The 27,871-nt window shown below is 34.6% G+C and overlaps 1 protein-coding gene across 5 annotated transcripts in view; it reads left to right on the top strand.

Moving 5' to 3' along the window:
* The first annotated feature begins 2,486 nt into the window (after positions 1–2,486).
* Nudt9 (nudix hydrolase 9) overlaps positions 2,487–27,871 on the top strand; it is a 31,091-nt gene continuing 5,706 nt past the window's right edge. The window contains exons 1-8 of one of the 5 annotated variants that reach the window (XM_047566575.1): positions 2,488–2,891; positions 8,819–8,900; positions 9,901–10,101; positions 14,342–14,437; positions 16,339–16,425; positions 23,821–23,932; positions 25,877–26,023; positions 27,235–27,319. In XM_047566575.1, the coding sequence (XP_047422531.1) occupies positions 9,905–10,101; positions 14,342–14,437; positions 16,339–16,425; positions 23,821–23,932; positions 25,877–26,023; positions 27,235–27,319 (724 nt within the window). In that variant the 5' untranslated portion in view covers positions 2,488–2,891; positions 8,819–8,900; positions 9,901–9,904. Of the gene's footprint in view, positions 2,892–4,335; positions 4,358–8,818; positions 8,901–9,861; positions 10,102–14,341; positions 14,438–16,338; positions 16,426–23,820; positions 23,933–25,876; positions 26,024–27,234; positions 27,320–27,871 lie in introns of those variants that run through there. The other 4 variants (XM_047566572.1, XM_047566571.1, XM_047566570.1 and 1 more) reach the window with 4 other exon arrangements.

The following is a 27,871-nucleotide window of genomic DNA, read 5'->3' as shown; positions in this document are numbered from 1 at the left end:
AGGAGCCCAGAAGACCTGAGGTCTGAGTCCATTGTGGTTCAATTTCAGTGCACAGAATGGTTTTGTTTGCATATTGTGTGGTTCTAAAAACTAGCACCACTCTAGACTCCCCTCAATGTGGAGTTAGAAGAGTAAGGTGTAAGGGGCTTCCTGTGAGAACTTTCTGTTACTCCCTTTTATGAGAGGTGTTGAGAGTCTCTGCCTTACTCCTTTTCTCCCTAGTGACTAATTTGCCAGCAAACTTTTGATGAGCTGAACATTGCAAACAAAGCCTGCCTAACATGGGTCTGGTTGAAGTAGTGATTAATGGATGCTAAGAACATTGAAAACAAAGCTTATCTGAGCAAAGAAAGCCAAGTGCTCATATTTTATTTAAGACAGGGTTTCCCTACATTGCCTAGGCTATCCTGGAACTCCTGGTCTCAGGACAGGGTCTCCCTATGTTGCCTAGGCTATCCTGGAACTCCTGGGTTCCTGAGCAGCTGGAACCACAGCTACATCACTGCCATGCCTGGCTTGATATTTATCTTTGAAGTGCATATTTTAATAAAAGTACTTTGTTACCTGAATGAGTTGTCAATGATAAACAAAAGTTAGCTCTAGTTAAAATGTTAAGGAAAGATTTTATAAGTACTTTTTCCAAAAGGCAGAGAATACAGTATGAACTGAACTCTACTTCCCTGAAAGAAAAGGTGGGAGATGTTTTAAAGGCTGTGGCATGTTAAAGTAAAAGCACTGCAGAATCTAAAATGTTTGTGTGTGTGTGTGTTGATGTATATGACCAAGCTATTTGGACTTAACTGGCACTTATCCAGAGGAGAAACAAATTTCTATCTTTATGACAGAAGACAGTGGTGCAAATTGAAACAAGTCACTTCTCACAAGGACTCAGGTTAGTATGAGTTATGTTATGAGTGTCTCAAGTCCAACAGGGTTGTGTGGTAGGGAAAGAATTTATAATTGCAAGCTTTCTAAAGTAACTTCCCCTAGAGTGTTACAGCACTGGGGCCTTCTGGGAAACTGAGGCAGCATTACTGCTCTCTTCAAACCCTGATTCTTGGCATTAAGTCAGAAAGATTTAGACATGTCACTCACAGTAACAGGGATGAGTTTATTGAAGGGTTAAGAAAAGGGAAAAGGGAAACTCTCAAGGGAGAGAGTGGGTCCTTTCAGAGAGGAGAGGGACAGTGTGCCTCTCCTGTACTACAGTTTTATTGGGGATCCCAGAGAAATTTCCAGAGTCCCACGTAGGTCCTCTTCTTGACTTTTGTCTCACAGCTAGATGGCATCACACTTTCAAGTCCCTACTGCCATGGCAACTTGAGGTCACTTTGGTCCATGCTCACCAGTTCTAAATGGATTCTTAACCATAAATTCTTACAGATGGTTAGGAGGAACTATCCTTATTTCCCCGGGTTTTGGGATCTGGTCTGTGCAAAGGGTCATAAAATTCTCCCCCTTCAAGAGTAACTTGGGTTCCTTTTATGGACAGTATTTCAAGCCTGCATCTCTTCTGCAAAATAACAGGCAGTTTGCTGAGAAATGTGACATATCAAGTCCACTTAAGCTGAACTTGAAATAAAATGCTTCTTGGAAAAGAAAGCATATGGGGGGTGGTGGTTTTCAGCACAGTGAGCCCATTTTATACTCTTAATCTCCTGTTCCCACCATTCCCATTTGTCTCTTCTTAAGAGAAGTGAAGACACCTATCTGCATATGACTGGATTTTGACTGGAACAACAGTAAATTCTACTAGCTTCAGGTTCGGGCAGGCTTTTCAAGAGGGTCTGGGGTCATCTCAAAGACACGCCCTAATGCTGCTGAGAACCATGCTAGCGGGTGATCAAATCTTAGTGCATAGGTTTAGTCAGAGTCACTATGTGCCAAGAGTTCTGCAGCTTTCAGGAAAAGGGTTGTTAAAATTTGATTAACTGGTTTTTAAATAGTCAAATGTCTGTAAGATAGTACAATGTCTGCATCTGAGCTGTATCCCTTAAACAGTGGATTATGTATTTTAACATTACGAATTTGCTATATTAATCATGAATACAAAAAAAATATAAACCAGATCATGAACTGCTTTGGACAACTTAGGTTTCCAACTTGGCTAATGTCTGCTTTTCAAGTTTATTATCCAGGCTGTGTGCCTACTTTACATCCTGCTTATTCAGCCGCAAGTTTCCAAGGGCCACACCCAGCGAAGCCCTGCGAAATTTACCAATCGCAGAGAACGACTTGTTAAAAAAGGTAGGGAAGCGCCTCCAGGTGCGTGGACTCCAGGTTCCTTTTCTTCTTCTGAATATAACCACCGATTGTTCAACATATGACTATGACGCGCGTGGTTCTTCCTTTCGCTCAAGGGCTCTTTTCTCCTGCAGTCTGGGTACTCCCCTCCACCTCGCCGCAGTACGCTTGCGCAAATTCGGCCGTCAGCCAGGACAGGCGCTGCCAAGTCTGCACGGCTTTTGCTTTGCGACGGGGTCGTAAAGCACCGCCACGCACGTGGGTCGTCATGGGTGCCGGGTGGCTGTTCCCGGCAGCTGACCCTGGGCTAGTCAGCTGTACTTGAGTGGAGATTTCTGTATAGCACTGGGGAAAGCGGCGGTCTGTTTTGGGAGGGCTTCTGGGCTGTGTATATTTTTGGATAGACACAGCTGGAGAGCCGGAGAGGTTCCGGGTCCTAGTGCCCGTAGATATCCGGAGCCAGGGCTTGAGCGCTGGGGCCTGCGGACGCTGAGGCCCAAGCCAAGAGCTTAGCTCCGCGAAGCCGCCCGTGGGGCGCTGATGGCCGGACGCTCCCTGGGAAAGGCTTTAGCCACGGTGTCTCTCTCAGTGGCCTTGGCCTCTGTGACTGTCAGGTCCTCAGTCTGTCGCAGTATCCCGGCGTACAGGTATTCACCCCTCCAGGTGCCGGCCCCTATCCTGAGACCTTGGGTTCAGCGGGTGGGAATCCGCTTCCTTTCCGCGTTTTCAGTAGGCTTTGCTTCTGTCCCCGATTTACGCAGCCCCATACCAAAAACGAAACCAACCAAACAAACAAACAACAAAAAAAAAACCCTTCAAAATGTATTTGATTTTTGAGGGAAATTAGTTCTGGGACCCTTATTGACCTCTGATTTTGAAATTTGTCATCCCTTAGAAGTCATCAACATTGTAGTCATCAGAGAGATCAGCGCTTGTTTGGGGTTCTGTTGTCCTGTGTCATTTTCTTTTCTGGTTAATTTCGTGGACATTGGCTATATTTTATTAACATAAATAGTCGTTGTTTTCTCTATTCGGGAAGACTGATTGACATTGGCTGTTTGTATTTGGTTCCTAATCTGAAAGTTTTCAGTCGAGAGTGTGTGAGCTCGTACCAGGTGTACAGACCTGAATCCTTTTACCCCAGAATTTACAGTAGTGGTATAGTTTCCTCAACTTTATTTTCTAGTCTGATTTGTAAAGTTATTAAACTTGTTTCTGCTTTGTTTTCTAACACCCAATATTCATGGTAAGGGTCTTAAGCCAACAAATATGTGTGGAGTACCTAGTTTTTAATGTTGCAAAAGTATCCTGGAGGAGACAAAAGAAATGTATCATCAAGAATTTTAATATTCTTTAGTAATTGGGGAAAATCCAGACAGTGACAGTTTTACAGTTTTTTGAGTTGACCAGAAAGTTTCAAATGTCTGTTTTCTAGAAGAAGTGGTTGTATATGGATTATCATATTTCCAGGTTTCCCAAAAGGATCTACCACAACATAGCTTGGTGGAGAACATTGTATATTTTGTTTCTGTGAATATATGTAAACATGGCTGAACTAAAGATGAAGTAGAGATAGTATTGCATAGTGTTTAGACCCTGAACCTCTGAGCCAGTTTGCTATGATTTGGTTCTGATTCTGTTCTCAGTTGTGTGACCTTGGTCAACTTACTTAACCTCTCTGGGCCTTCATATTCTTTTTTATTTTATTTTTTTTCTAGATTAGCCTTAATGATCTTATTTCTAAAAGAAGAATAGTAGCACCTAAATTCAGTGTTGAGGATCAAATAAGTTAATAATATTACAATATTTGGAACAATGTCTCACACAGCATGCACTCACTATATATGTGTAGTTGTTATTATAACTATTATGATTATTGCAATTTTTTTGTTGTTTATATTTAAAGCACATGTCACTGTTACATTTCTTTTTTCTTTTTGGTACCAGGGATTGAACCTGGGGGCACTTAACCACTAAGCCATATCCCCAGCTTTTTTGCATTTTATTTAGAGACAGGGTCTCATTGAGTTTCTTAGGGCCCCAGTAAGTTGCTGAGGCTGTCTTTGAAATCAGGATCCTATTGCTTCAGCCTTCTGAGTCACTGGGATCATAGGTGGGTGCCACTGTGCCTGGCAATATTGTATTACTTTAAATTTGCCAGTTTTGGTAACTGGATTTTGCTTTGTAAGATGAACTTTATCAGCTACTTAATTGCCATTTGTTAGGCCAGATAAATTTCTTGCATCTATTCAGTAATGCAGTTGAGAGAGGCTTAGGCCATATATGTTAAGTATGTCACATTACACAGAAGATGTAAATGGCATTAGTGCTTCTTTGTAGGGTAAGATGAATTTTTGATGTTTTTCTTGCAAAATTAAAATTATTTAGAAAAGTGAACAATCAGGTGTGTTGAATTTTCTCATTTGAATAAGTAGCAGATTTGTGGAATTCCATATGTTTAACCTTGCTAAATCAGGGAACAGAGAACCCAGAGTCACTTAGAGAACATTTTTTGTACCTGTCGAGGTGGAGTGTAACAAGATCCATGTTGCCTGTGGACATTTTTTTTCCTTCCCTGCTCTCAAATATTGAAACATAATTCTTATTTGTAATAGAATTTATTTAGAGACCAGGGCTTCATATATTTTGCTTTTTAAATCACATACCTGAAATCTAATTTTGATAAATCTGTTTCATATTTGTACATTTTTATTGAGTATGAATTTTAGAATGAGTGAGAAAGATCTTTTCAGAGTAATCATTATTTGGATTTCCACAGTTGTGGCAGCTAAAGCAAGCAAGTTGTCATAACATGAAAACAGTGAATAAAACTACCACTTTTAATAGAGTTAATCACAAGTTGAAATTCTCCTACTTTACACTACTTTTCATTCTCTCAGGGGATATTAACTTCTTTACTAGTTAGGCTCTCCCTGAATTTTGGGTGTTTGACAATATTCACAGATGCAAAGGGAATGCAAAAACAAACTGGTGCTTGTTTCGAAGTCTTTAGGATGAAAGAAGCTTGAATTGTACAAGTGCTATAGATAAAAGAACAGGAAAGAATTAAACCATAAAAAAATCAAGGAAAAAAAGACAGTTTGGCAGTTTTTTAGAAAACTAAACATATTGTTATTGTGTGTCTCACAATTCTTGGTATTCATCCAAATTAATGAGGTTGTGTCCACACAAAAACCTGCACACAGATATCAACTTTATTCAGGAGTGCCAAAACTTGGATACAACCAAGATGTCCTTTCATAGGTGAATGGGTAAGCTGTGGTACATCCAGATAGCGGAATAATAATTTCTAAAAAAAAATGAACTAGTTAAGTCATGGAAAGATGTGGAGGAATCTTGTATGCCTATTATTAAGTGAAAGAAACCAATCTGAAAAGGTTATCTGATTCAAACTATATGACAAATCTTTTTTTTTAATGTTTTTAGTTGTAGATGGACACAATGCCTTTATTTTGTTTATTTAGTTTTATGTGCTGAGAATTCAGCCTAGTGCCTCACATGTGCTAGGCAAGCACTCTACCACTGAGCCTCAGCCCCAGCCCCTATATGACAATTCTTGAAAGCAAGACAATGAAAACAGTAACAAGATGAGGAGTTGCGGGGGAGAGATGAATGAATAGGGGGAGCACAGATGATTACTCTTTAATAGCTTATTTTTTTAGAGCAAAATTGAAGGGAAAGTACAGAGATTTCACATATATCCCTAACCCTTATGCATGCATAGCTTCCCCCTTATAGTGTATCCCACAGAATGGTACATTTGTTATAGCCGATGAACCTGTGTTGATGTGTCATTGTCACCTAGAGTCCTATAGTTTATATTAGAGTCACTCAGTGTTTTATTTATGGATTTGGATAAACTGTATAATTACATGTTTTCATATGTTCATCATATATATGAAACACATTGAAAAGTGGCCAGGAGGAGGTGTGATAGGCAGTCCTTGAAGGTCAGGTTAAGAATTTTAATCCTCAAACACCATTACCCTATGTAAATGTATGATTACACAAATGGTATGCCTCTACTTCCCGTACAGAGAAACAAGTTGTACAAGTTTTATTTACAATAAAATAAAGAGTTTGAAGAACAAAAACAAAACTTTTTAAGTAAAAAAAAGAATTTTAATCTGTTTTTAATAAGTTTAAATACATAATTTGACCTTAATTCATAAATTTGATCACTTGATTCATATCTCCCTTTATTTAATACGTTTTGAAAGTCCTTTTTCCCTTGCTTCCTTTTCTTATCCCTTCTTTCAACCTGCCCCCTTTTCTTCTTTCTCTTCCTTTTTCTTCCTCTTCCCCTTTTTCCTTTTTCTTCTCCCAACCTTTCCCTCATACTGTGCTTTTTTTCTGTCTCTACCTCACAGTGATACTATATTTTCTAATCCATACAGATATGATTAAGTTTAAAGACTTTGAGCTGGGAAATCATCCTGGATTATCCAGGTGCATTTGATCTATTCAAGTCCTTAGAAATGGAGTCATGTTCTAGACTGTGTTCAGAGAAAGAAGTGACTACTGAAAAATGGTCAGAGAGAGAGAGATTCAGTATTGTTGTCTTTGAAGATGATGAAAGGGGGCCATTGCTGTAGAACCATGGTACTCTCTAGAAACTGGGAAAGTCAAGGCAATGGATTTTCTCTAGAACCCCTAGAAAAGAATGCAGCCTTGTCAACATATTTGCTTCTGCCCTATGAGATCTGTGTTGGATTTCTAACACAGAATAATATAGAATTCTAACATAGAATTCTATGTTACAATTCTAACATAGAATTGTAAGATCATAAATTTGTATTGTTTTAAGCTGCTGAGTTTGTTATGGCAGCAGTAGAAAATGGTATATTATGTATATACTGTTACATAAAGTCATCATTTTATAAAATTAAGATCTTATTGTATACAGTTTTCTACATTTTTCTTTTTAAACATTACCATACAAAAATACAGCCAAGTCTTTGATGTTATTTTTAGCAGCAAATTAATTTCTCTACATCCTTTCCAGTACTTGCTCTGTTCTTTCTTTTTTCATAATGACCACCATAATGGGTATGAGATGACATCTCCTTGTGGTTTTGTGTTGCATTTTTGCTTATTTTATAATTGAATTGTTTTCTTGTTGAGTTATAGGAATTCTTTACATTTTCCAGATTTTAACCAACACTTTATCAGAGATATGATTTATACTTTTCTTCCATTTTATGAGTTCCCTTTTCACCATGTTGATTGTGTTCTTTGTTGGACAGAAATTTTAAATTTCAATGTCCAATTTACCTAGTTCTTACTTTTGTTGCCCATGTTTTGGTTGTCATATTTAAGGAATCTTTTCAGATCCACTATTGTGAAGCTTTCCTGTATGTGTTTTTCTAAGAGTTTTATCATTTTTGGTTTATGATTAGATCTTTGATTTTTTTTTTTGTTTTGTTGTTGTTGTTGTTGTACTGGGGTGGGGGTCAAACTCAGGGCTCACATGTTTTAGACAAGTGCACTGCCACTGAGCCGTATCGCCAGCTCTGATCTAGTTTTAGTTAATGTTTGTATATGGCATACAGAAAAGGTTCAACTTCATCTTTTTGCATGTGAATAGCCAGTTTTCCCAGTATAATTTGTTGAAAAGACTGTCCTTTCCTGGTTGTATGGTCCTGGCACACTTGTTGAAAACATTTGGGGAGTTAAGGAATCAGTGTAGGTGTCCATGAGTAGATGAGCGGATAAAGAAAATGTGGTATACCTACAAAATGGAGTTTTGTTCAGCCATAAAGGAGAATGAAACTATGTTGTTTGTGGGAAATTGGATGGCGCTTGAGAGTATTTTGTAAGTGAAATAAGCCAGACTCAGAAAGTCAAGGGTCATGTGTTTTCTTCTATGTTTGGAAGCTAGAGAGAATAAAGGAACAACAAAGGGGTTGGGGAATCTTATGAAATGAGAAAGGAGACCAACAGAGTAGAGAAAGGGGACAGGGAGGAAGGCTAGAAGGGAAAGTGAAAGTACTGGGGAAAAATTGACCAAATATCTTCACAATAATTATGTATAATTATATTTCATCAATAAAAAATAATTAAAAAAAAAACTTTTGGCCACATACATAAGAAGGTTTTTTTCTTGAACTTGCTATTCTATTCCATTTATCTTGTGCCAGTACCACACTTTTGTGAGTGCTGTGGTTTTGTAGTGAATTTTGAGATTGCAAAGTGTGAGACATTGAACTTTATTTTTCCTTTTCAAGATTGCTTTGACAGTTTGGGGTCCCTTGCGATTTCATATGAATTTTAGGATGGAGTTTTCTATTTTTGGAAAAAATAGAATTGGGGATTGAAGTGAATTTGTAGATTACTTTGGGTAGTTTTAACATCTTTACAATATGAAATCCTTCGAAGAACGTGGAATGTCTTTTTATTTATTAATATCTTATTTAATGTCTCTTAGCAACCTTATGTAGTATTCAACATGACAGGAATTTTGCCTCTTTGAAGTTAATCACTAAATAATAATTCTGTGCTATTTTAAATGGAATTGTTTCCTTAACTTCCTTTTTGGATTGTTCATTTTTAGTGTTTTGAATATAAATATTTTGTTGAATTCATTTATTCCAACAACTTTCTTCATGGAATCCTTTGCATTTTCTACATAAAAGGTAATGTGGGGTTGGGGATATAGCTCAGTTGGTAGAGTGCTTGCCTCGTATGCACAAGGCCCTGGGTTCAATCCCCAGCACCACAAAAAAAAAAAAAAAAGAAAGAAAGAAAAAAAATGATAATGTGATTTGCAAATAGATAATTTTATTTCTTGCTTTCCAATTTGAATGTATTTTATTTCAGAGCTGTCATCAGTTTACCATGTTCTCAGAGTCATTTTCTCCACATTAGGTGTTCTAATTTAGGGTCATTGGGAATTTTAATTTTTATTGTAAGAATATTGAGAATCTAAACTTTAAGGCAAGAGGAGATTTGTGTATGCTCTGAGGTGAGAGTGAAGGTTTAGTTATTTTTTTGCTGTGCTCTCCAAATATTTTCTATCCCTTAATTTCGTTAAATTTTGCTCTAAAGCTATTTATATAACTCACATGTATGTACATACATACACACACATACATATATCTATCACAGTCTAACTTCAAATATTACTACATCGATTATTTCACTACTTCATTTCATTGAATGGAAGAACTTTACAACAGTAAAATTTTCATCTTCCCATTCTTTGTGCTGTTTTTGTCATGTTCTACACATATGTTAGACTATAGATGCTTTTTAAAAAATATTCCTTCACATAAGCAGTTTTACTTCATTTTTATGGTTGAGTTATAACAAATTTTTGCTTCTCCAACAAATAATACAAAAGTAAATGTGTTCTTTTTTTTTCAATTAAAATCAGTGAGCAGCCTCCAATTAATAAAATTTAACTAAATTAAAATTTTTTTTTCATATTTAAAAACCTCTTACAGATGCCTGATATAAATATATATCAAATTGAATTTTCTGGTTTTTAAAAGCTTTTAAAATTGAAAACTGTTTTTTGTGGTCTTTGAATTAAGTTTTTAAATTAACATATTTTTGGTATTTCTGTAAAATGTTTCTCCTTTTTTTCCTTCCCAGAAACTCACTTTTATCCTCTTGGTTTCATCTTAACTCCAGCATAATGTCTAATTCTAATGGTGTCAAAGACAATTCCCACAACAAGGCGAGGACATCTCCCTACCCAGGTTCAAAAGTTCAAAGAAGCCAGGTTCCTAATGAGAAAGTAGGCTGGCTCGTTGAGTGGCAGGACTATAACCCTGTGGAATATACTGCAGTTTCTGTTTTGGCTGGTCCCCGGTGGGCAGATCCTCAAATCAGGTGAGCAAAGAACCTGTCATTAGCTGGGTATAAGACTTTTAGAAAAGTGAATATATTTGTAAAATTATTTTTATGATTTATACTTGAAACATTTTTTATCTGTTTGACTTTTATACAATTCAGTTTCAGTATTTGCTTGAATTTTTGCCAAAGCTAAGAAGTTCACATTTGTTAATTTTGGGGGGAATTTTATGAGTACCCTTTATAATAGGTAAGTCCATTTTGACCATTTGTTATGAAATAACAGCTGGTGGTATCTATTTTCATGTGTTTTTTGGGTTATCAATAGTTTATCTTTCAGAGCTAGACTTGTATTTGAAGTAGTGAAAATATTTTTCAGATACTTTTTCAGATTGTTGAGAACAGGATGATAAGAAATTACACCTCTGTGAAAAAATAGAAAAGGGATTGATAAAGGGTGGGCAGGGATGGGGATACAGAGAGGGAGAGGGAAAGAGAAATATTGATTGAGACTTGACTCAAGTAAAAATGATCTCTTGATTAAATTCATTGAAGTGCAGCATTGGTGCACATTTTATATTTCTTTTTTTCCCCTAACTTCATCAAAGTATAATAGACAAAAGTGTATATTTAAGGTATAAAACTTGATATTTTGATACATGTATATGTTGTGAAATGAGTGCCACAGTAAAACCAACTAACATACCTGTCACTTCACATCGTTACCTCTTTTTCTTTTTTTTGTGGTGCCAACATATGAGATCTACTTTCAGCAAGTTTTGGGGATACATTATATTATTATTAGCCATGGTCACTAAATCGTACATGAGATCTCTAGAATTTATTCATTCTGTGTAACTGAAACCTTGTATCCTTTGATCAACATCTCCCCATTTCATTCACCCATGTTTCTTTTAATAATAAATGTTATGATAAATATTTTTCTTTTTAAAAATTAGTTATTATTTTTCTATGGTACTGGGTATTGAACACAGGGCCTTGCATATGCTAGGCAAATGAGCTATTTCCTCAGCCTTTTCCTTTTTTTTTAAATTTCAATTTTGAGATAGGGTCTACTAAGTTGCCCAGACTGACTTTGAACTTGCGATTCTCCTGTCTCAACCTCCCACGTTGCTGGTGATAGAGTCGTGCCATCATGCCTGAGTAGTTACTGTTATTAATTAGATTTATTTTTATTATTATTATTATTTTTTAGTGTTGGGGAGTGCTAAGCTTGCACTCTTCAACTGAGATATACATCCAGGCTAAATTTATTTTTAAACTTATACATAGAAACTGTTCATCTTAATGAGGTACTATGTGACGTTTTGATGCACGTATACATTGTGTGATGTTTAAATGAGGTTAAACATACCTGTCTTCTCAAACATTTGTCCTTTCTTTATGGTAAAAACATTCAAAATCCTTTCTTCTAGCTTTTGTATACAGTACATACTGTTTTCTGTAGTCACTCTCCTTTGCAGCAACACACCAGAACTTGTTAGTTCTAAATGTAACTTAGGACCCATTGGTAAACCTTTTCCCATTCCTATTTTCCCAGCCTCTGGTGATGTCCATTCTACCCTCAACTTCTGTGAAATCAACTTTTTTTTAGATTCCATATGAGTGAGATAATGTGGTAATGATAGAGGCTTTTTATGTATTAACTGTGATCTGGGCAGTGTACTCCATGCTTTTTTTAAAAGCATTATTTTACCTTATTCTAATAACCTTTCTGGAAAGCAAACATGTTTATTTCTCTAGAAAAAAAAAAAAAGCAGAAAGACAAATACCACATGTTCTCACTCATATGTGGAAGCTAAAAAAGTCAATTTCAGAGGTTAGGAAGAGTAGGTGAGAGGTTGGATTAATGGTACCAAAGTATAGTTACACAGGGAGAATAAGTTAAAGTCTTGTACAGCACAGTAGGGTAGGGTGACATTAGTTCCTAATAATTTGTTATATGTCTTATAAAGAACTAGAAAGGAAAAGTTTGAAGATTCCTACCACAAAGAAATGATAAATGTTTAAGGAGATGGAAATGCTAATTACTCTAATTCAGTCATCATACTTCTGTACATGTATCAAATTATCACACTACCCATAAATATGTACTGTTTTTATGTCAATTAAAAAAAAACAACAGAAGATTGAAGCACAAAAAAATTGTCCTTTGCCTATGGTTACAGAGCTGGTAGATGGTATAGTTTGTACTTGAACTCAGACTGATTCCAGAATTGATTCTCTTTTAACTGTTTTGTTACAATGACATCTTACTTTTAGAACATTTAAAAAAGTTTGATTCATTGAGTAAGTTTATTATAAATGAAAGTCCTCACACAATAATTATTGTGAACTCCCTTGTGCTAAATAAGACATTTGCTAATTGAATAGGTCTAGTAATAGTTCATTAGGTTATTAAGCTTCAGCATGGGTTTATTTCTGTGATTTGATTTTGACTCATGGTTTCCTTATTGTATTCACAGATAATGTCTGTAACTTTATGATAGTCTTAGGATTATTAATCATGCAACCATCCTGTGGAGAAATTATTAGTTTTAAATAAGTTCCATTTTCCCCATTTTAGAGGTTGTACATATTTCTATATCTATTACACATAGACATTTGACTCAATTAAGATTAATAATATTGGCAGGATGTTATATAGTGTAAATAGAGGAAAAAGGAATTTTTTTTGTTCTTATTTATTTTTTAAGAGTTAACTTTGTATCTATCTAAGTCAAACCTTATTACTAATATTAATGCTTCAATTATAATTAGATTCACATTTTTTAAAAAATGGTGAATACTGAGAATCTCTTGAACATTGTAATCCTGGTTTTATAATTTCATGGTTTTTATCATTTAATTTTTAAATATTTGTGGCAGATTGGCTAAAAATCTTGAGAGAATGTCTGGATCATTCAAATTGTATATTATTCCTAAAACAGATCATAACCATTTCTGTATTTACTTATCGGAATTATTAAAGCAAGAAAAAAGTGAAACCTATGTCAAAACCCAGGAACTACCCAGTGCCACACAACTCTTTATCCACTATTGGTATAGTTATATCAGTGATGCCCTAGTGGTGAGCAAAGTACTTAAGTTACATAATTTAAATGAGAAAAAAATATTTTTGTCGAGGGTTGATATAAATGCAGTAAAGTGCATTTTTTTTAAGTGTGCAGGTGAAGCTTAATAAAATTTTGTTTGTATAGCTCTGTAACTACAACCCAGGCCAAGACCTAAAACATTTCTAGCATATATGTGTGTTTTTAATCTACCTAATGCTTTTTGTATAGTTGTGGGATGAATTCACTGTTTTAAGAGTATACTTTGATAACACTAATTAGTATACATTTGAAGAAATTAAGATTTTAAACAATAGAAACATCAAGATTATCAGATGTGGCAGTGCACACTTGTACTCCCAGCTACTTGGGAAGCTGAAGCAGGAGGATTGCCAAGTTTGATGCCAGCCTCAGCAATTAGTGAAACCTTGTCTAAAAATAAAATACAAAAGGGCAAGGGGTTTAGCTTAATGGTAGAGCCTGCCTTGTTTCAACCCCCAGTACAGAATAACAAAACAAGCAAACAAAAGAATATCAAAAGGAATCTTATTTTTGGAACTACAAAATACTAATCCTATAATGTTCTACAGACAACTTTTTGTTGCTGATGGTAATGTAGACTTTTTTTTTTTTATTGCATGGGGAGGATCTTTGGTTCTTTTGCCAGTAGTTCTTCTAAGAGTGATTTCTAAATCTAGTAATAATACACATCCTCGTAATTTTTTTTCCTTTTAAAGTAACTGTTCTGAAGAAATTAGATGGATTCGTAAATAAAAACTAACCCTTAAAAATTTATTCTTTCAAATAAGCCAGTCCCAAAAAACCAAAAGTCGAATGTGTTCTCTGATAAGCGGATGATGATACATAACTGGGGGTTGGTGGAGGGGTAAGAGAAGAATGGAGGAACTTCTGGTTGTGTAGAGGGAAATGGGGCAGGAGTGGGTGGGGGAAGGAAAGACAGTGGACTGAGACAGACATCATTACCCTATGTACATGTATGATTACACAAATGGTGTGAATCTACATTGTGTACAACCAGAGAAATAGTTGTACCCCATTTGTGTACAGTGAATCAAAATGCAGTCTGTAAAAATAAAAAAAATATTCTTTCAAGGAATTCACTTATGAATAATAGACTTATATTATTAAGTTATTGGTAGTATTGAATGATTATCTCTTATTTTGCATTGGTATTCTCATTACAGTGAAAGTAACTTTTCTCCCAAGTTTAATGAAAAGGATGGACACGTTGAGAGAAAGAGTCAGAATGGCCTGTATGAGATTGAAAATGGAAGACCTCGGTAGGTATCGGGAATGGAGCATCTTATAATAATGGGTCTGCAAAATGTAGAAAAGATAACTAACATTTATTATGTGATCATATGTGCCAAACATTGTACAAAAATTTGATATATATGATCTAAATAAATCTTCCCAAAACTGTGGTGGTATATTTTTAGTTTCAATTTATAGATAAGAAAAAAGTGTAAGTAGCAGAGGCCAAATTTGAATGCATTTTTTCATAATTTTATCTTCAAGGTAGAAATAATTAATTGAATAAGTTAACAGAAAGGATTGACAATTGTAGTTTTAGTTGTTATTGATGCTTTAAAGAAAGAATTTATCCAAAGTAAGACTAAGAATGTAACTAACCCAATAATTATGACAGTAATGTTTTTATGTACTTTGAAAAATGATTTTTCTGCACAACTCCACAATTATTTTCCTTAAGAAGACATAGAAGTGAGGAGTAAATGTAAAAATTAGCATACCCTACATAAAATAAGAGAGGAATTGCAATCATGGTTATAACCATATTTTTAGTTTCTTTAGGACAGGAAGTGGTAGTGTTTCTTTCACTCCAACCTGGCCTTCAGTTTTGCTAAGTTCTTTCCTTAGTAATAACTTATTCACTTTTCAATGATTGAGTCTCCTCAAGTTAACTCTTGAATTTGACTTATTCCTTAGGTTCTAGAAAAGAACCCAGAAAGGGTAAAATTTATGAAAGGATATATACACACATAAAACAATAGGCAGCAAAGCCAAGATAGGTTCTTGTTTTAGTTATGATTCTAACAGAAGCCAATTTCTATTTCCCTGTAGGTTGGCTTCATTTTTTTCTCTTTGCAAACAACTTTTTCTGCTTCTCAGGCTATAGGATAATTTCTGTATGTCTGTTTCACAGTTTCTAGTTTATAAGCTATAAACTTGGTCATTACACAAAGTGACATTCTCTTTATATTGGATTTGATTATTTGTATTCAAGGGTGTGTTTTTTATATGGAGTAGAAAATGTTTGGTGACTATCCTGCCCTTCTTCCTGTTATTACTAATTAGATCATTTTATTGGTATATAATGAAGGTTGAACATTTAAAGAATGTTGACTAGAATAAAGTTACTCAGGCATGAGTATTGATATATTTATCTGACAGACCTTTAACACTGGGTTATGGCATTAGATTATAAAGCAAATTGATTTCTATTAGATTTCTACTTCACTAAAATCTAATTTTATAAAAATGATACCAATATCTCACTTTGTGTTACATTTATGCAAGTGTGCCTGTGTACGTATAAACATATGTGAGCATATATATACATGTATACAAATACACCTATGTATATATGTGTATATATGTACATACACACACACAGGTAGGTTTTCATACCAGTATCACACTGTGTGTTACAAAATATATTTTACTGATACACTGATAATAGCAATGTTCAGAACCTACTTAGGCAAAATGGCCTTAAAAATGTAATATAAACTAATGGGAAGGGTTGTAGGAGACTGGAGTAGAAAAAGAGAATGATGAGAAAGTGAAGAGAAGTTGGCTATCCTGAAAGATAAACTGTTGTAGAGATAGATGATTAGGTACAGAGCATTAAGAGTCCAGTAAGGTTTAGTGTGAATTTCAAAGGACATATGAAAACTGAAACAAATTTGTATATTGTAGAAACACTTTGGAAATCAGGTCATATAGATCAAACCCAAAACTTAAGACAAGTGCAAAAGAAAATATAATGTGAATAATGATTTCAGTATAATGTGAATATGATTTCAGATATGTGACAGCACTGCTGGATTTATGAGGAAATACATTTTTCTCTTATAGCTTCTAGTGCATTTTGGGGGGTTATATCAAGTTGGGTTAAAAAAGATGAACATATGCAATTGATTTTATTTTTTTTCTCCAGAAATCCTGCAGGGCGAACAGGATTGGTTGGCCGGGGACTTTTGGGGCGATGGGGCCCAAATCATGCTGCAGATCCTATTATAACCAGGTGAGAACCAAATAAAATATTTCAGTAGTAAAGAGCTAAGTGATCAGAAATATGCACACTGTAGCTATATGTGTGTTTGCATGTGTATAGATACATATATATGTGTATGCATATATGTAAACCTACATGTTTTTATGTATACCCATATACATAGGTATATTTCTATGTGTATATATGTTTAATATATGTATGTGTAGATATGTATACACACATAAATCTGTATTTTAAAGGGACATGTAAAATTATCATGATATAAGTGTAAAGCTGTAGTTTTATGTTGTACGAGTAAAATAAGCATTTAAAGTTAGCTCGCCAGATATTTATTGGATTTTCTATTTGTTTTTGGCATTGAGTAGGCACTGTAGAGGGTATGTATAAGAATCCAAGGTCAATTATTTGATGTGGATTCTCGATGTAATCAAAAGATGCAGTAAACACAAGATATCTGAGATTGCTGCTGGTATAACATGGCATACTCTTTTTTTTTTTGTTGTTGTTTTTAGATATACATATAGTAGGGTGCATTTTGACATATAATCATGGAGTATAACTTCCCATTCTTGTGGCTGTATGTGATGTGGAGTTACACTGGTTGTATATTCATATATGAACATAAGTTATGTCTGATTCATTCTACTCTCTTTCCTATTCCCATCTTCCTTCCTTTCCCTTTTATTCCCCTTTGTCTAAGCTAATGAACTTCTATCCCCCAAACCCCTTATTGTAGGTTAGCATCTGCATATCAGAGGGAGTATTTGGCCTTTGATTTTTGGAATTGGCTTATTTCTTTAAGCATGATAGTCTCTAGTTCCATCCATTTACCAGCAAATGCCATAATTTCATTTTTCTTTATGGCTGAGTAATATTTCATTGTTTATATATACCACATTTTCTTTATTCGTCTGTTGAAGTGTACCTGAATTGGATCCATAGCTTAGCTATTGTGAATTGAGTTGCTATGAACATTGATGTGACTGCATCACTGTAGTATGGCATACTCTTTTATAGTAAACTTTTTAAAATAAATAGGAGTACACTCTAATGTGATAATAAAAAATACAGTAAATGTATTCATTTATTATTATTATTTAAAAAATTTTTTTAGTTGTAGATGGCCACAATATCTTTATTTTTTTATGTGGTGTTGAGGATGGAACCTCACACATGCAAAGCAAGTGCTCTGCCACCGAGGTATAGCCCCAACCCAAAACATACTCATTTATTAAATATCATTATTATTATGTACTGTACTTAATTGTATGTGCTATTCTTTACATGAACTTACAATAGATTTTTGTGTAATTTTGTTGCAAAAAATTTTAAATGCCAAAGTTAAGAAATATAAATTGGAGCCATTGAAGGTTTCAGAAAAAGGGAAATGCAGTCTTTTACTGAGGCATGCCTATCCAGTTAAACAAGATCTTGTTCAGAAGGCTGTTAGGAATCATGAATCAAAATAAAAGAAGGTAGGTGAATTTAATGTTTAGGTGGACTTAGCCATTTCCACAGGAATTATCTTTTGAGTGCATCTGGAATATTCTGTTATATCTATTATTCTTTTTTTTTTTTTTTTTCACTTTTACAGTTTCTTTATTGACCAGCTCTTTCTCCATCATGGAATTATTACTTTCCTTCTTTAAATGATGCAGATACCCTTAATGTTGTTACTTCCTTAGTTTTGATATTTTGGATGCCTTCCTTTCTTCAAGGAGATTTTGTTTTTCTCTGATCTGAGCTATAATAATGATTTGAAGCTCTAGGAAGTTTGATTCTAGGAAGGCAGCTTATTTGCCTTATTTTCAAGTTACTGAAAGAGGCACTAATACCCACCCTGTTATATTCTCTTACTTACCCTTTAAATTCCCTGCCCCAAGTGATCTTTACTCCTCAAGTTTTCCCTTTTTTCCATCTGTCTGTCCTTTTGTCCATCTATTCATCCACCTACTTACTAACTTATCTACCTACCATCATACATATTTTTCTATCTACAATTCTCTTAGAGCCTTTATGGTTTAAATGAGAAGGAAGAGTGAATGTATTCTTATGGATAAAGTAAAATATATTACCAGCAATACCAGTTTCATTCCAGTGTTGGTGAAGTTGGCTAAACGTAGGAAGTTTTGAAACTTTTGGAGGAGAACTATAATGCTAGTAAGAGGACAAGAAACAGAAGAGAGAATTTGAAAACTTGAATGTTAACAATCCTTATGGTTTGGATCTCAAATTTATCCCAAAGGCTCATGTGTTAAAAGCTTGTTCTCAACCTATGGTACTATTGGGGAGGTTGGTAGAACCTTTAAGAGGTGGGTACTAGGGGAAGTAAATTAGGTCACTGAGGGCCCTTGAAGAGGATGTTGGGATTCTGGCACCTCCCCCTACCACCACCACCTTTGGTTTCTGACCATCATGAAGTGAGTAGTTACCTCTGCCATATCCTCCCCCTTAAAATGTACTGACTTGCCACAGGACCAAGTGCACTGGGACCAACCCACCATGGGCTGAAATCATAGACCACAATAAATCTTTCACCCTTAGAATTTGATTTTCTCAGGTGTCTAATCACAGCAATAGAAATAAACACAGAAAATTAGTACTGAGAAGTGGGGTCATTGCTGGGATTATACCTGACAATGTGGTTCAGACCTTTGGAATTGGCTTATGGGAGAAATTTGGAGAAGTTTGGAGAAGCAGACTAGATAAAGCCTAGAATGTTGTAAACAGAACATAGTAGGTGATTCTGGTGAGAGCTTAGAAAACTGGAATGCTGGTAGGAATACAAAGAGTAAAAAACCAGGCTCATGAGGTTTCATGTGTGAATGAGGACTCTATTGGAAACTGGACTAGAGTTCATTTGTATGTGTTACATTTTGGCAAAGAACTTGACTACGTGCCCTGAGACTTTGTGGAAGGCTGAGTTTAAAGGTGATGGGTTAATTAATCTTATAGAGGAAATTTCAAGGCAGCACAGAAGGCAGTAGCAAGGTATTATTGGCTGCTTTTAGCCAGATTTGCAGTGAGATTTGGGAGCAAAAAGCAGAGTGGAAATATTTGGAAAACTTACAGTTCAGCCAGAATAGGAGAGCAGTTAGAGTTGTTTTCAAGGAGGGTGCAGTTGCTACAGAGATTAGCACCATTGAAAAGAAGCCAAGTGCTTTGCTCTGGGATAACAGAAAAGATGCCTTGTGGGTATTTCAAGCATCAGCTAGACCCCACCCATCATAGAGTCAAAGATATAAAAATGTACACTTGTTTCAGAGACTCTCATTTGAGAAGAGAGCCCTGAGGTATCCTGCTCACTCAGGGCCAGCTATAGAACTGTTTCCTTGGGATTCCTTCTTTAAAAAAATTGTTTATATATATATAAAATTATTTATAAATATATATATATATATTATATATATTTTAGTTGTTGATAGACCTTTATTTTTATTCATTTATTTATATGTGGTGCTGAGAATTGAACCCAATGCCTCACACATGCTAGGCAAGTGCTCCACCATCAAACCACAACCCAGCCCCTTCCTTGGGATTCTTTTCCCTACATTCCGGCACTCAGAGGCTATGCAGCCTTGGGTCTAGTGGGCCCTGGTATAGCTCCTACAGTTGGCAGACCTTGATGGTGTTCATGTGATGCTGGTTTTGAAGGTATCCAGAAAGCAGCAGGTATGTTTTCATGAAGACTTCCACCAAGATTGCAAAGGAAATCTTGGAAGGCCAGGTAGTGTATGGTAGTGTAGGCTCCCTGTAAGCATGCCCTTACAGGGTGATATGTGAAGCTGTGAGAGTGAAGCCAAGACTTTGATGGAGATTCCAGAAGTTAGAGATGCTAGGAACGTGGTACACCTGCTGAGGGAAGCTGCAGGCAGTGAGCAGAGTCAGCAAGACTGTAGGAATGAGGCTGCCTAGTCCTTTTGGAGGTCCCTTCATGTTACTCAGTAATTGCAGTGAAAGACATGGAGTTAACAGCATTTGATGTTTTCCCTGCTGTGTTTTAGTCTTATTTTGGTCCTCTTCTTCCTTTCTATGCGCCTATTCCTTCCTTTCAGAATGGGAATGTTTACCCTGTGCATGCCTAAGCATTGTATTTTGCCCAACCATTGTGTTTTGAAAGTATGTGACTTTTCGATTTTTACAGAAGTTCACAGCTAACAGTTGCCTTGAATCTCAGAGGAAACTTTGGACTTGAACTTTTCAGCAATGCTGGGAACTCTTGAAGATGGACTGAATGTATTTTGTATTGTGAAATGGACATGAGTCTTTGGGGGCCAGGGGCATAATGTTATGGTTTGAATCTTAAAATGTCTCATGAAGACTCATATGGTAAAGATTTGGTTGCCAGCCTGTGGTGTTTTGGGGAGGTAATGGAACTTCTAGGAGGTGGGGCCTAGAGGAAGAAAGCTAGGTTTTCAGGGGCATGCCTTTGAAGGGGGTACTGAGACCTTGGCCCCTCCTTCTCTCTGTTTGCTTTGTAGCCTCTATGAGGTGACAGAACTTCTCTACCACAAGCTCCTGACATGAGTTGTTTCCTCACCACAGGCCCAAAGTGATGGACCTGTACTTTTAGGTTGATGTTTATTATCTTTATTAAGATAATGTAATATAATGCATATATTAATTGATAAATTCCTCTAAATAGATGAGTGGCAGGAAAATGGAGAGACAAGAAGAAGGAAAGATGTTGAAGAAAGAATTAACAGGTCTTAAATGGATTATTAAAAATACTACTCTACTACAGCCATTCTGCTAGGTTCTACTCTGGGTTTCCCATAATAGGTATTAATATATCCATTTTACATATTTGAAAATGGAGTCTTAACCTGGGTAAGTGATTTACCTAAATATTTCAGATGTGAAATTTGAATCAGGGGTATGTAGCTTTAAATATTGTATTTTTTCCTTTACCCATAATGAGTAATCAGAATCACATGGGCATGAAGATTCCATTCCCTTTTCTTTCATATATTTCATGATTCAGAACAGCATTGTATGGTGCAGAGTTTCACAAACCTTCCAGTTCTGAATCTTCTGGGCAAGTAAGAGATTTTCAAATTCCCAGTAAGTTCCTTCACATTCTTTAAAGTTAAGATGAGATGGGAAGTGTTGTATGTTACTGTGAATAAACTTAGTTCAAATGATTAATGGCAATATCATTTTCTTTTCATTTTTGGTTAAACATAGGAAGGTATTTACCATCAAAAGTGGGTAGAGAATATTAATAGGGCATATGTTATCATATATCACATTGTTATCACATATTACATGTTAATGATAACAGTAAATAATAATGAGGTTTGTTAATTACAATGAAACATTACTTCTTTTGTATCAAGAAATATTACTTTTACTTTTATGTTATATATCAAGTACTTATTAATAAAGAATATAACAAAAAAATTTCTGCTTAAAATCCTTAAATAAGTTCCTTCAAAATAAAATCTGAGGACACAAACATTGTAGGCCAACTGCTCCTCATCATTTTGGTCCTGTCTTCTTACCTGGCAGCATCTCTGTCTTCTGCTTCTTGTTGCTCCTTTCTGGCCATGCGTGTTAGACTGCCTGGATGTGGAGCAGGGCTCTGTGTTATGTGTATTTTCCTATCTCCTAGTAGTAGGTGCCAGTAAATATTTATGAGTGAACAGAACTATCCTTTGTCTTATGACCTCTCATCTGATTAATGCATTCATTCTGCTTTTTGATTTAAATAGATAGCAATAGTAAGAACTCATATTTTAGAACCAGATTGCCTGGGTTCAAATCTTGGTTTATAGTCTTATTAACCCTTACCCTTATTGTCTTGGGTAAGTTATCTGACTTCTCTCTGCCTCATTTCCCATGTCTGTAAAATAAGATAATACAACTACTTTTATGGTGTTGTTTTGAAGCTTAAATGAGTAAATATCTTAAAGCACTTAGAATAGCATTGGGTATATAATAAGTACTATATAAATAACTTTTAGTAAAATAAAATAAATCTGTTCTCTCTCCATTTTTACTGTCTCCACCTTCAGTCCCATCCTTCTCATCTTTTACATGGATCCTGGTGACTTTTTAGCTGGCCTTCTTGTCCCTAGTCTTGATTCCTTCCCAACCAACCCCCTTGCTTGTCAAAATGAGTGAGTTTTCTAATATCCAAATTGTTGTGGCTTTATCCTGCTTAAAAATATTTTCTGGCTCTCAAAGCAGACGAATTTTATGACTCCCATGTAAACACTTTGCCTACTTCCTCATCCCCCATCTTTCCCCTCAGTGATACCCACAGTACCAGACCCCATATAGATGTTCAGTTTCTTGAACACATTATTTTATTTTATTGCTTTGCTTCTTGCATATGTTATTCTTCTGTCTGGTATTTTAAAGATAGATATTGTCTTTTAATAGTTATTCTTTCATTTCTATTTATCCTATTCATCAAACTGTTACCATCTTGTAACTTATTCATATACACACATTTAGCTCTACTGATAGAGACTGTAAGTTCTTTCAAGGGAGAATTTTGGGTTGGATATGATAGTCAGCTATTATATAACAAGCAGTCTGGAGACTCATCTGCAAAATAGAATATTTTGTTGAGTCTCATCCGGAGAGATGACTAGATCATAGATTTTTATTTTGAGTTAGTATTGGAAGTTTAAAATCTTTACTTCACTTAAGAGACCATCAGAACAGTTCTTAAAATTGGAGGTGAAAATTGGTATGATGGAGGTTGAAGGGGAAGGTATATTTGTCATCTCTGGGAAAGATGATCATAGAAAAAGTGTGTTCTGAAATTAACACTGCTTAAATACTTTTGATAAGATCATGTAATTCAATTCAAAACAAAATTCGATTATAAAATGGAGTGAGTTTTTTTTTTTAAATCAAAAGAGGGCATAAAGATAGAAAAACACTACTTTAGACACCACATGAAACTGTATAAGGTAATCTGCTTTTCTGATAACTCATGGGGAACTGTTAAATGCTAATGTTGCCAGGTCTTTTTTTTTTTTTTCAAACCTATAATTAAAAAAAAACAAAAAACCCTTGGATTTAAAAAGAAAAGTTTATGACCCTTCCTTTCAATTCTGTTTGCTTTTAAACTATTTTTTTTTTGGATAGTACTTTAGTAAAAACTTAATATCCTGAATTTTCGCTAAAGAAAGAATATAGTATCTTTTATGTGTAGTAGACGTCTGTTCTTGTTTTTAACAATGCTTAATATAGAATATTTCAAATGAAAAAAGAATAGTTTTTTTGGATAAAACTAATTTAAGGTAAATGTGTGTGTGTGTGTATATATATATATATATATATATATATTCTTACAAAGAAAAATATATCTTATAATTTTGCCTTGGCCTGAGCTAGAACCTTGGTCTTTGTTCTAAGTCAGTTGTGATTTTTCATTACTATTCTCAGGTGGAAAAAGGATAGCAGTGGAAATAAAGTCACCCACCCTGTTTCTGGCAAATATATCTTACAGTTTGTTGCAATAAAAAGGAAAGACTGTGGAGAGTGGGCAATTCCAGGGGTAAGCATTGCAATGAAATCAAATTAATGTTTAAGTCCTTTTAATTGCTTTATTTACTACAGAGTTATTGTGTGGGATCTTTACTAACCCATTTCTCCTGAGTTTCTCCCCATTTCCATTATTTTTCACTGTAATGAAGTGGCATTTTTCAATAACAATTGTAGAATCTGAGTTTAATTCCAACAACTTTGTAAAAACACACAGACTTTGAAGGTAGATTTAAGCTTGTGTTCTGGCCTTTCCACTTGTAACTGGATGACTTACACTTCAGACCTCATCTTTAAAATAAAAGTAATCATATCTACCTTACAAGATTATTAATAGCATAGGCACTTACAATGTGGGATCCCATCTCAACCTCTATTCCAAATCAAAGGTAGTATTTTTAAGCATTATTTATTGAATTCTGATACGTTAGACATAGTGAAAATGATAGCATTTATTACTTATTATTCCTTTTAGTTTAAAAAATTTCCATATTATCAGGAAAAATATACTTTTGTCAACCAAGTATACTTTTAGTTTGAATTTATGTCAGTAAGATATTTGAAGTAACTTTTAATATATGTATCATATATATGGTAGAGGTTCTCTATTTTGTGCTGTATTGTGAAATGGAGATTTTTTTTTTAAGTAAGAAAAGTTGTTTTCTATTTTTTATTTTTTAAAAATACCCTCTCCCTTTACCAAAGAAAGAAGAATATTATTCTCACCCTTGGTCATTGTGATGGTAGTTTTATTTTATTTTATTTGTTTAAATTTTATTTTTATTTTTACAGACTGCATTTTGATTCATTGTACACAAATGGGGTACATCTTTTCATTTCTATGGTTGTGCACAATGTAGATTCACACCATTCGTGTAATCATACATGAACATAGGGTAATGATGTCTGTGTCATTTCACTATCTTTCCTTTTCCCCTGTCTCCCCTTCATTTCCCTCTACACAATCCAAAGTTCCTCCATACTCTATAAATGTACTGCTATTGGTAAGAATTTTTTTTTTGTAGGATAAGAATAGAATGGAATTAAAAATCTTAGCTGACTCTGATAAAAACTTAGACTAATTATTATGAGTCAAATCATCAAACTTCACTTGTGCTCAGTGCAACAATATCATGATGTTTTCATCATAGTATCTTATATTTTGTCATTCTGATCAAAAGGTAACTGTGATCATTGATAAAATTTTGAGTTATTTATCTACTCAATGTAATTTGAGTATTTTCCCTTTGTTGACTAATATCTTAGACATTGAGGGTACAACACAGCAACATAAACAAACATTCCTATCTTATAGTGCTCACATTCCAGTAAGAGAGATAGTAGAAGTTAAATATATTTTATCTTAGAAGGGGCTAAGTATTAGGAAAGAAATTAAAGCAACGTAGAAGACTAAGACATGTCTGAGAATTCACGATTTTAAAAAGTGCAGTTAGTGAAGTCCTTCTTGAGGTGGTATTTGTAATCTGAAGGAAGTGAATGAGTGAACCATGTGGGCATCCAGGAAAAAACATCTTGGACAAAGGTTATAACAGGTGCAAAGGGCCTCAGGTGGGAGTAGGTCTGGTGTGTCCTGTGAACACCAAGGAGGTCAATATGATGGAATCCAATGAACAGTGGGGAAGACTCTTATTTGCTGTATTCTTTCTTACCCCTGGCCTTCTTTGCTTAATTTAAGTTTGGAGTGTGTCAGGAATGAATTTGATTGGCTCACCATAGGCTAACTTTGGGCAATCACTGTGGCCAAATAGATGAGGTACGTTTATGGCAGCTTCTACTAGAAACAAATGATTTAGAGAAGAGCATATCACAGAGGAATGGGGGCCATTATTATGGGCCAATTGAATAATAGTCTATTGTAACTCAGTAAATATTTCATGAATAAATCAAACCTATTATTCCTTTTTTTTTTTTTTTTTTTGAATAATGTGATTCTTAGGGGATGGTAGATCCAGGAGAGAAGATTAGTGCTACACTGAAAAGAGAATTTGGTGAGGAAGCTCTTAATTCATTACAGAAATCCAGTGCTGAAAAGAGAGAAATAGAGGAACAGTTGCACAAACTCTTCAGCCAGGAACATCTAGTGGTAAGAATTGGTGGTTCCCAGAAGGGATTTAGTCCTGTGAATTAATAAAAAATGACTTAAAATTCACCTGCAACCTAGAGGAACCTTTTCTAAAGAAAATTAAATCACTTGTATATTTGAAAAATATATTCATAAAAACAGATTGTAGATCTTCACTTTAAAATACATTTCTATTTAAACTTTCATAGCTTAACTTTAGGTCAATTTAATCATAATTTATTTGTTCCTTTTAATTTTTTCTTTAGACCAGGTATGACTAAATATGACAGATAAGCTGTTTTCTTATCTGCTGAGTACCCATCCAACAGAACCCTCTTCCTGCTTTTTTGTTTTTTGCATGAATCCGCTCTCTGAAAGGACATTCACATTTTGAGTTTTATAAGTCTTTCAGGTAGATAACTACTTAAGTCCCAGGTCTATTTTGTTTACATACTCTCTGTAATTAAAAAAAAAAAAAACCTTATAAGATATATGTGTATTAATAATAAGGAAAGGAATAGATTTTCTTTTCTTTTCATTGACTTTCATTTGGATTACTTTGTTTTCTTTCCAGAATTGGAATTTCTTAATCTTTTATCTCTGTTATTCAGTTTTATTTATTTTTTTGTTTGGATCACATTTGTGTTAGATCACTAGATCCAAATCTTTTCATGTATTAACAGCATGAATATCTTAGTTTTATTTATAGGTCTCCTTTGTTTGAATAGAAGAATCTACTTTTCTGCTTATGAACTTACAATCACAGAAATTATATTAAAATGGAAAAATGCCGAAATTGTGGAGCTTTTAAAAGAAATCTTATGACTCAAAAGGACTGTTTTCAATTTTTCCTGCTATTGGGGATTAAACCTAGACCCTCCCACATGCTAAAGCACATGCTGTACCATTTAACTACATCCCCAACCCCTCTTACATTTTGAAATTAGAAATCTAAGGTATGGAGAGTTTTGTGAATCTTAAAACTGCCTCAAAAGAAAATATTGTCTCCTGGGAAATTTAAAAGAAGTGTATGAAAGCTACATTAAAGGGTCTATGATATTTATGTTTCTTTTAAAAACTTTGATAAAATACACACAACAAATTTAACCATTGTTGTGCAACAGGATATTTACATTTCTGAATCTAGTGAATCTTCTAAACATGTTTTTGTTCTACCATTTCTGTTTTACCCTAGACTTTTTTTTTTTTTATCTGCCTCCTTTTAAAAATAGATATATAAGGGATATGTTGATGATCCTCGAAACACTGATAATGCATGGATGGAGACAGAAGCTGTGAACTACCATGATGAAACAGGTAATTTTATACTCATGTTTATTGGATTGACTGGAATTGAGGATCAGTGTAAGTCAAGAAGCCTGGGGCTGTTATACCTGGACTATTTTAGCATTTTAGTTAAATTAACTATTAGTTTTAGAACTATATTTATTTGAAAGCGAAGTTGTTGGCTTTGAAAGATTACATAGAATAAAGCCTCAAAAGTGTTATTGCCAGTAACTATTGGTAGTGTATGAAATTAAGAATTTATGGGCTAAAATGATGTGTTTTAAAAGATTATCGTATTATTTGTATAATATATTTCCATTTGCATAAGACAAAAATGAAAGCTATTAGGAATTTGTATGGGTTAGTAGGGCAATGATAAAGGAAATGGGATTCATATTTGTCTTATTGTTTGAATTATTTTAATAATAAGCACACATTGTTAAAATACTAAACAATATCAGAAAGATTCCAAATACTGAGAAAATTTAAAATGAATGCTTTTTTCAGGTCTGTGGATTTTAGAATTTATTTGGGGGAATCAAATCTGTTATAAAAAGAAGGAAATCTATCTTAAAAATTATT

Source organism: Sciurus carolinensis, chromosome 10 (genome assembly GCF_902686445.1).
Source record: "Sciurus carolinensis chromosome 10, mSciCar1.2, whole genome shotgun sequence".
Lineage (NCBI taxonomy): Eukaryota > Metazoa > Chordata > Mammalia > Rodentia > Sciuridae > Sciurus > Sciurus carolinensis.
The sequence above is the reverse complement of the archived record's forward strand: the minus strand, read 5'-3'. Positions and strand labels throughout refer to the sequence as shown.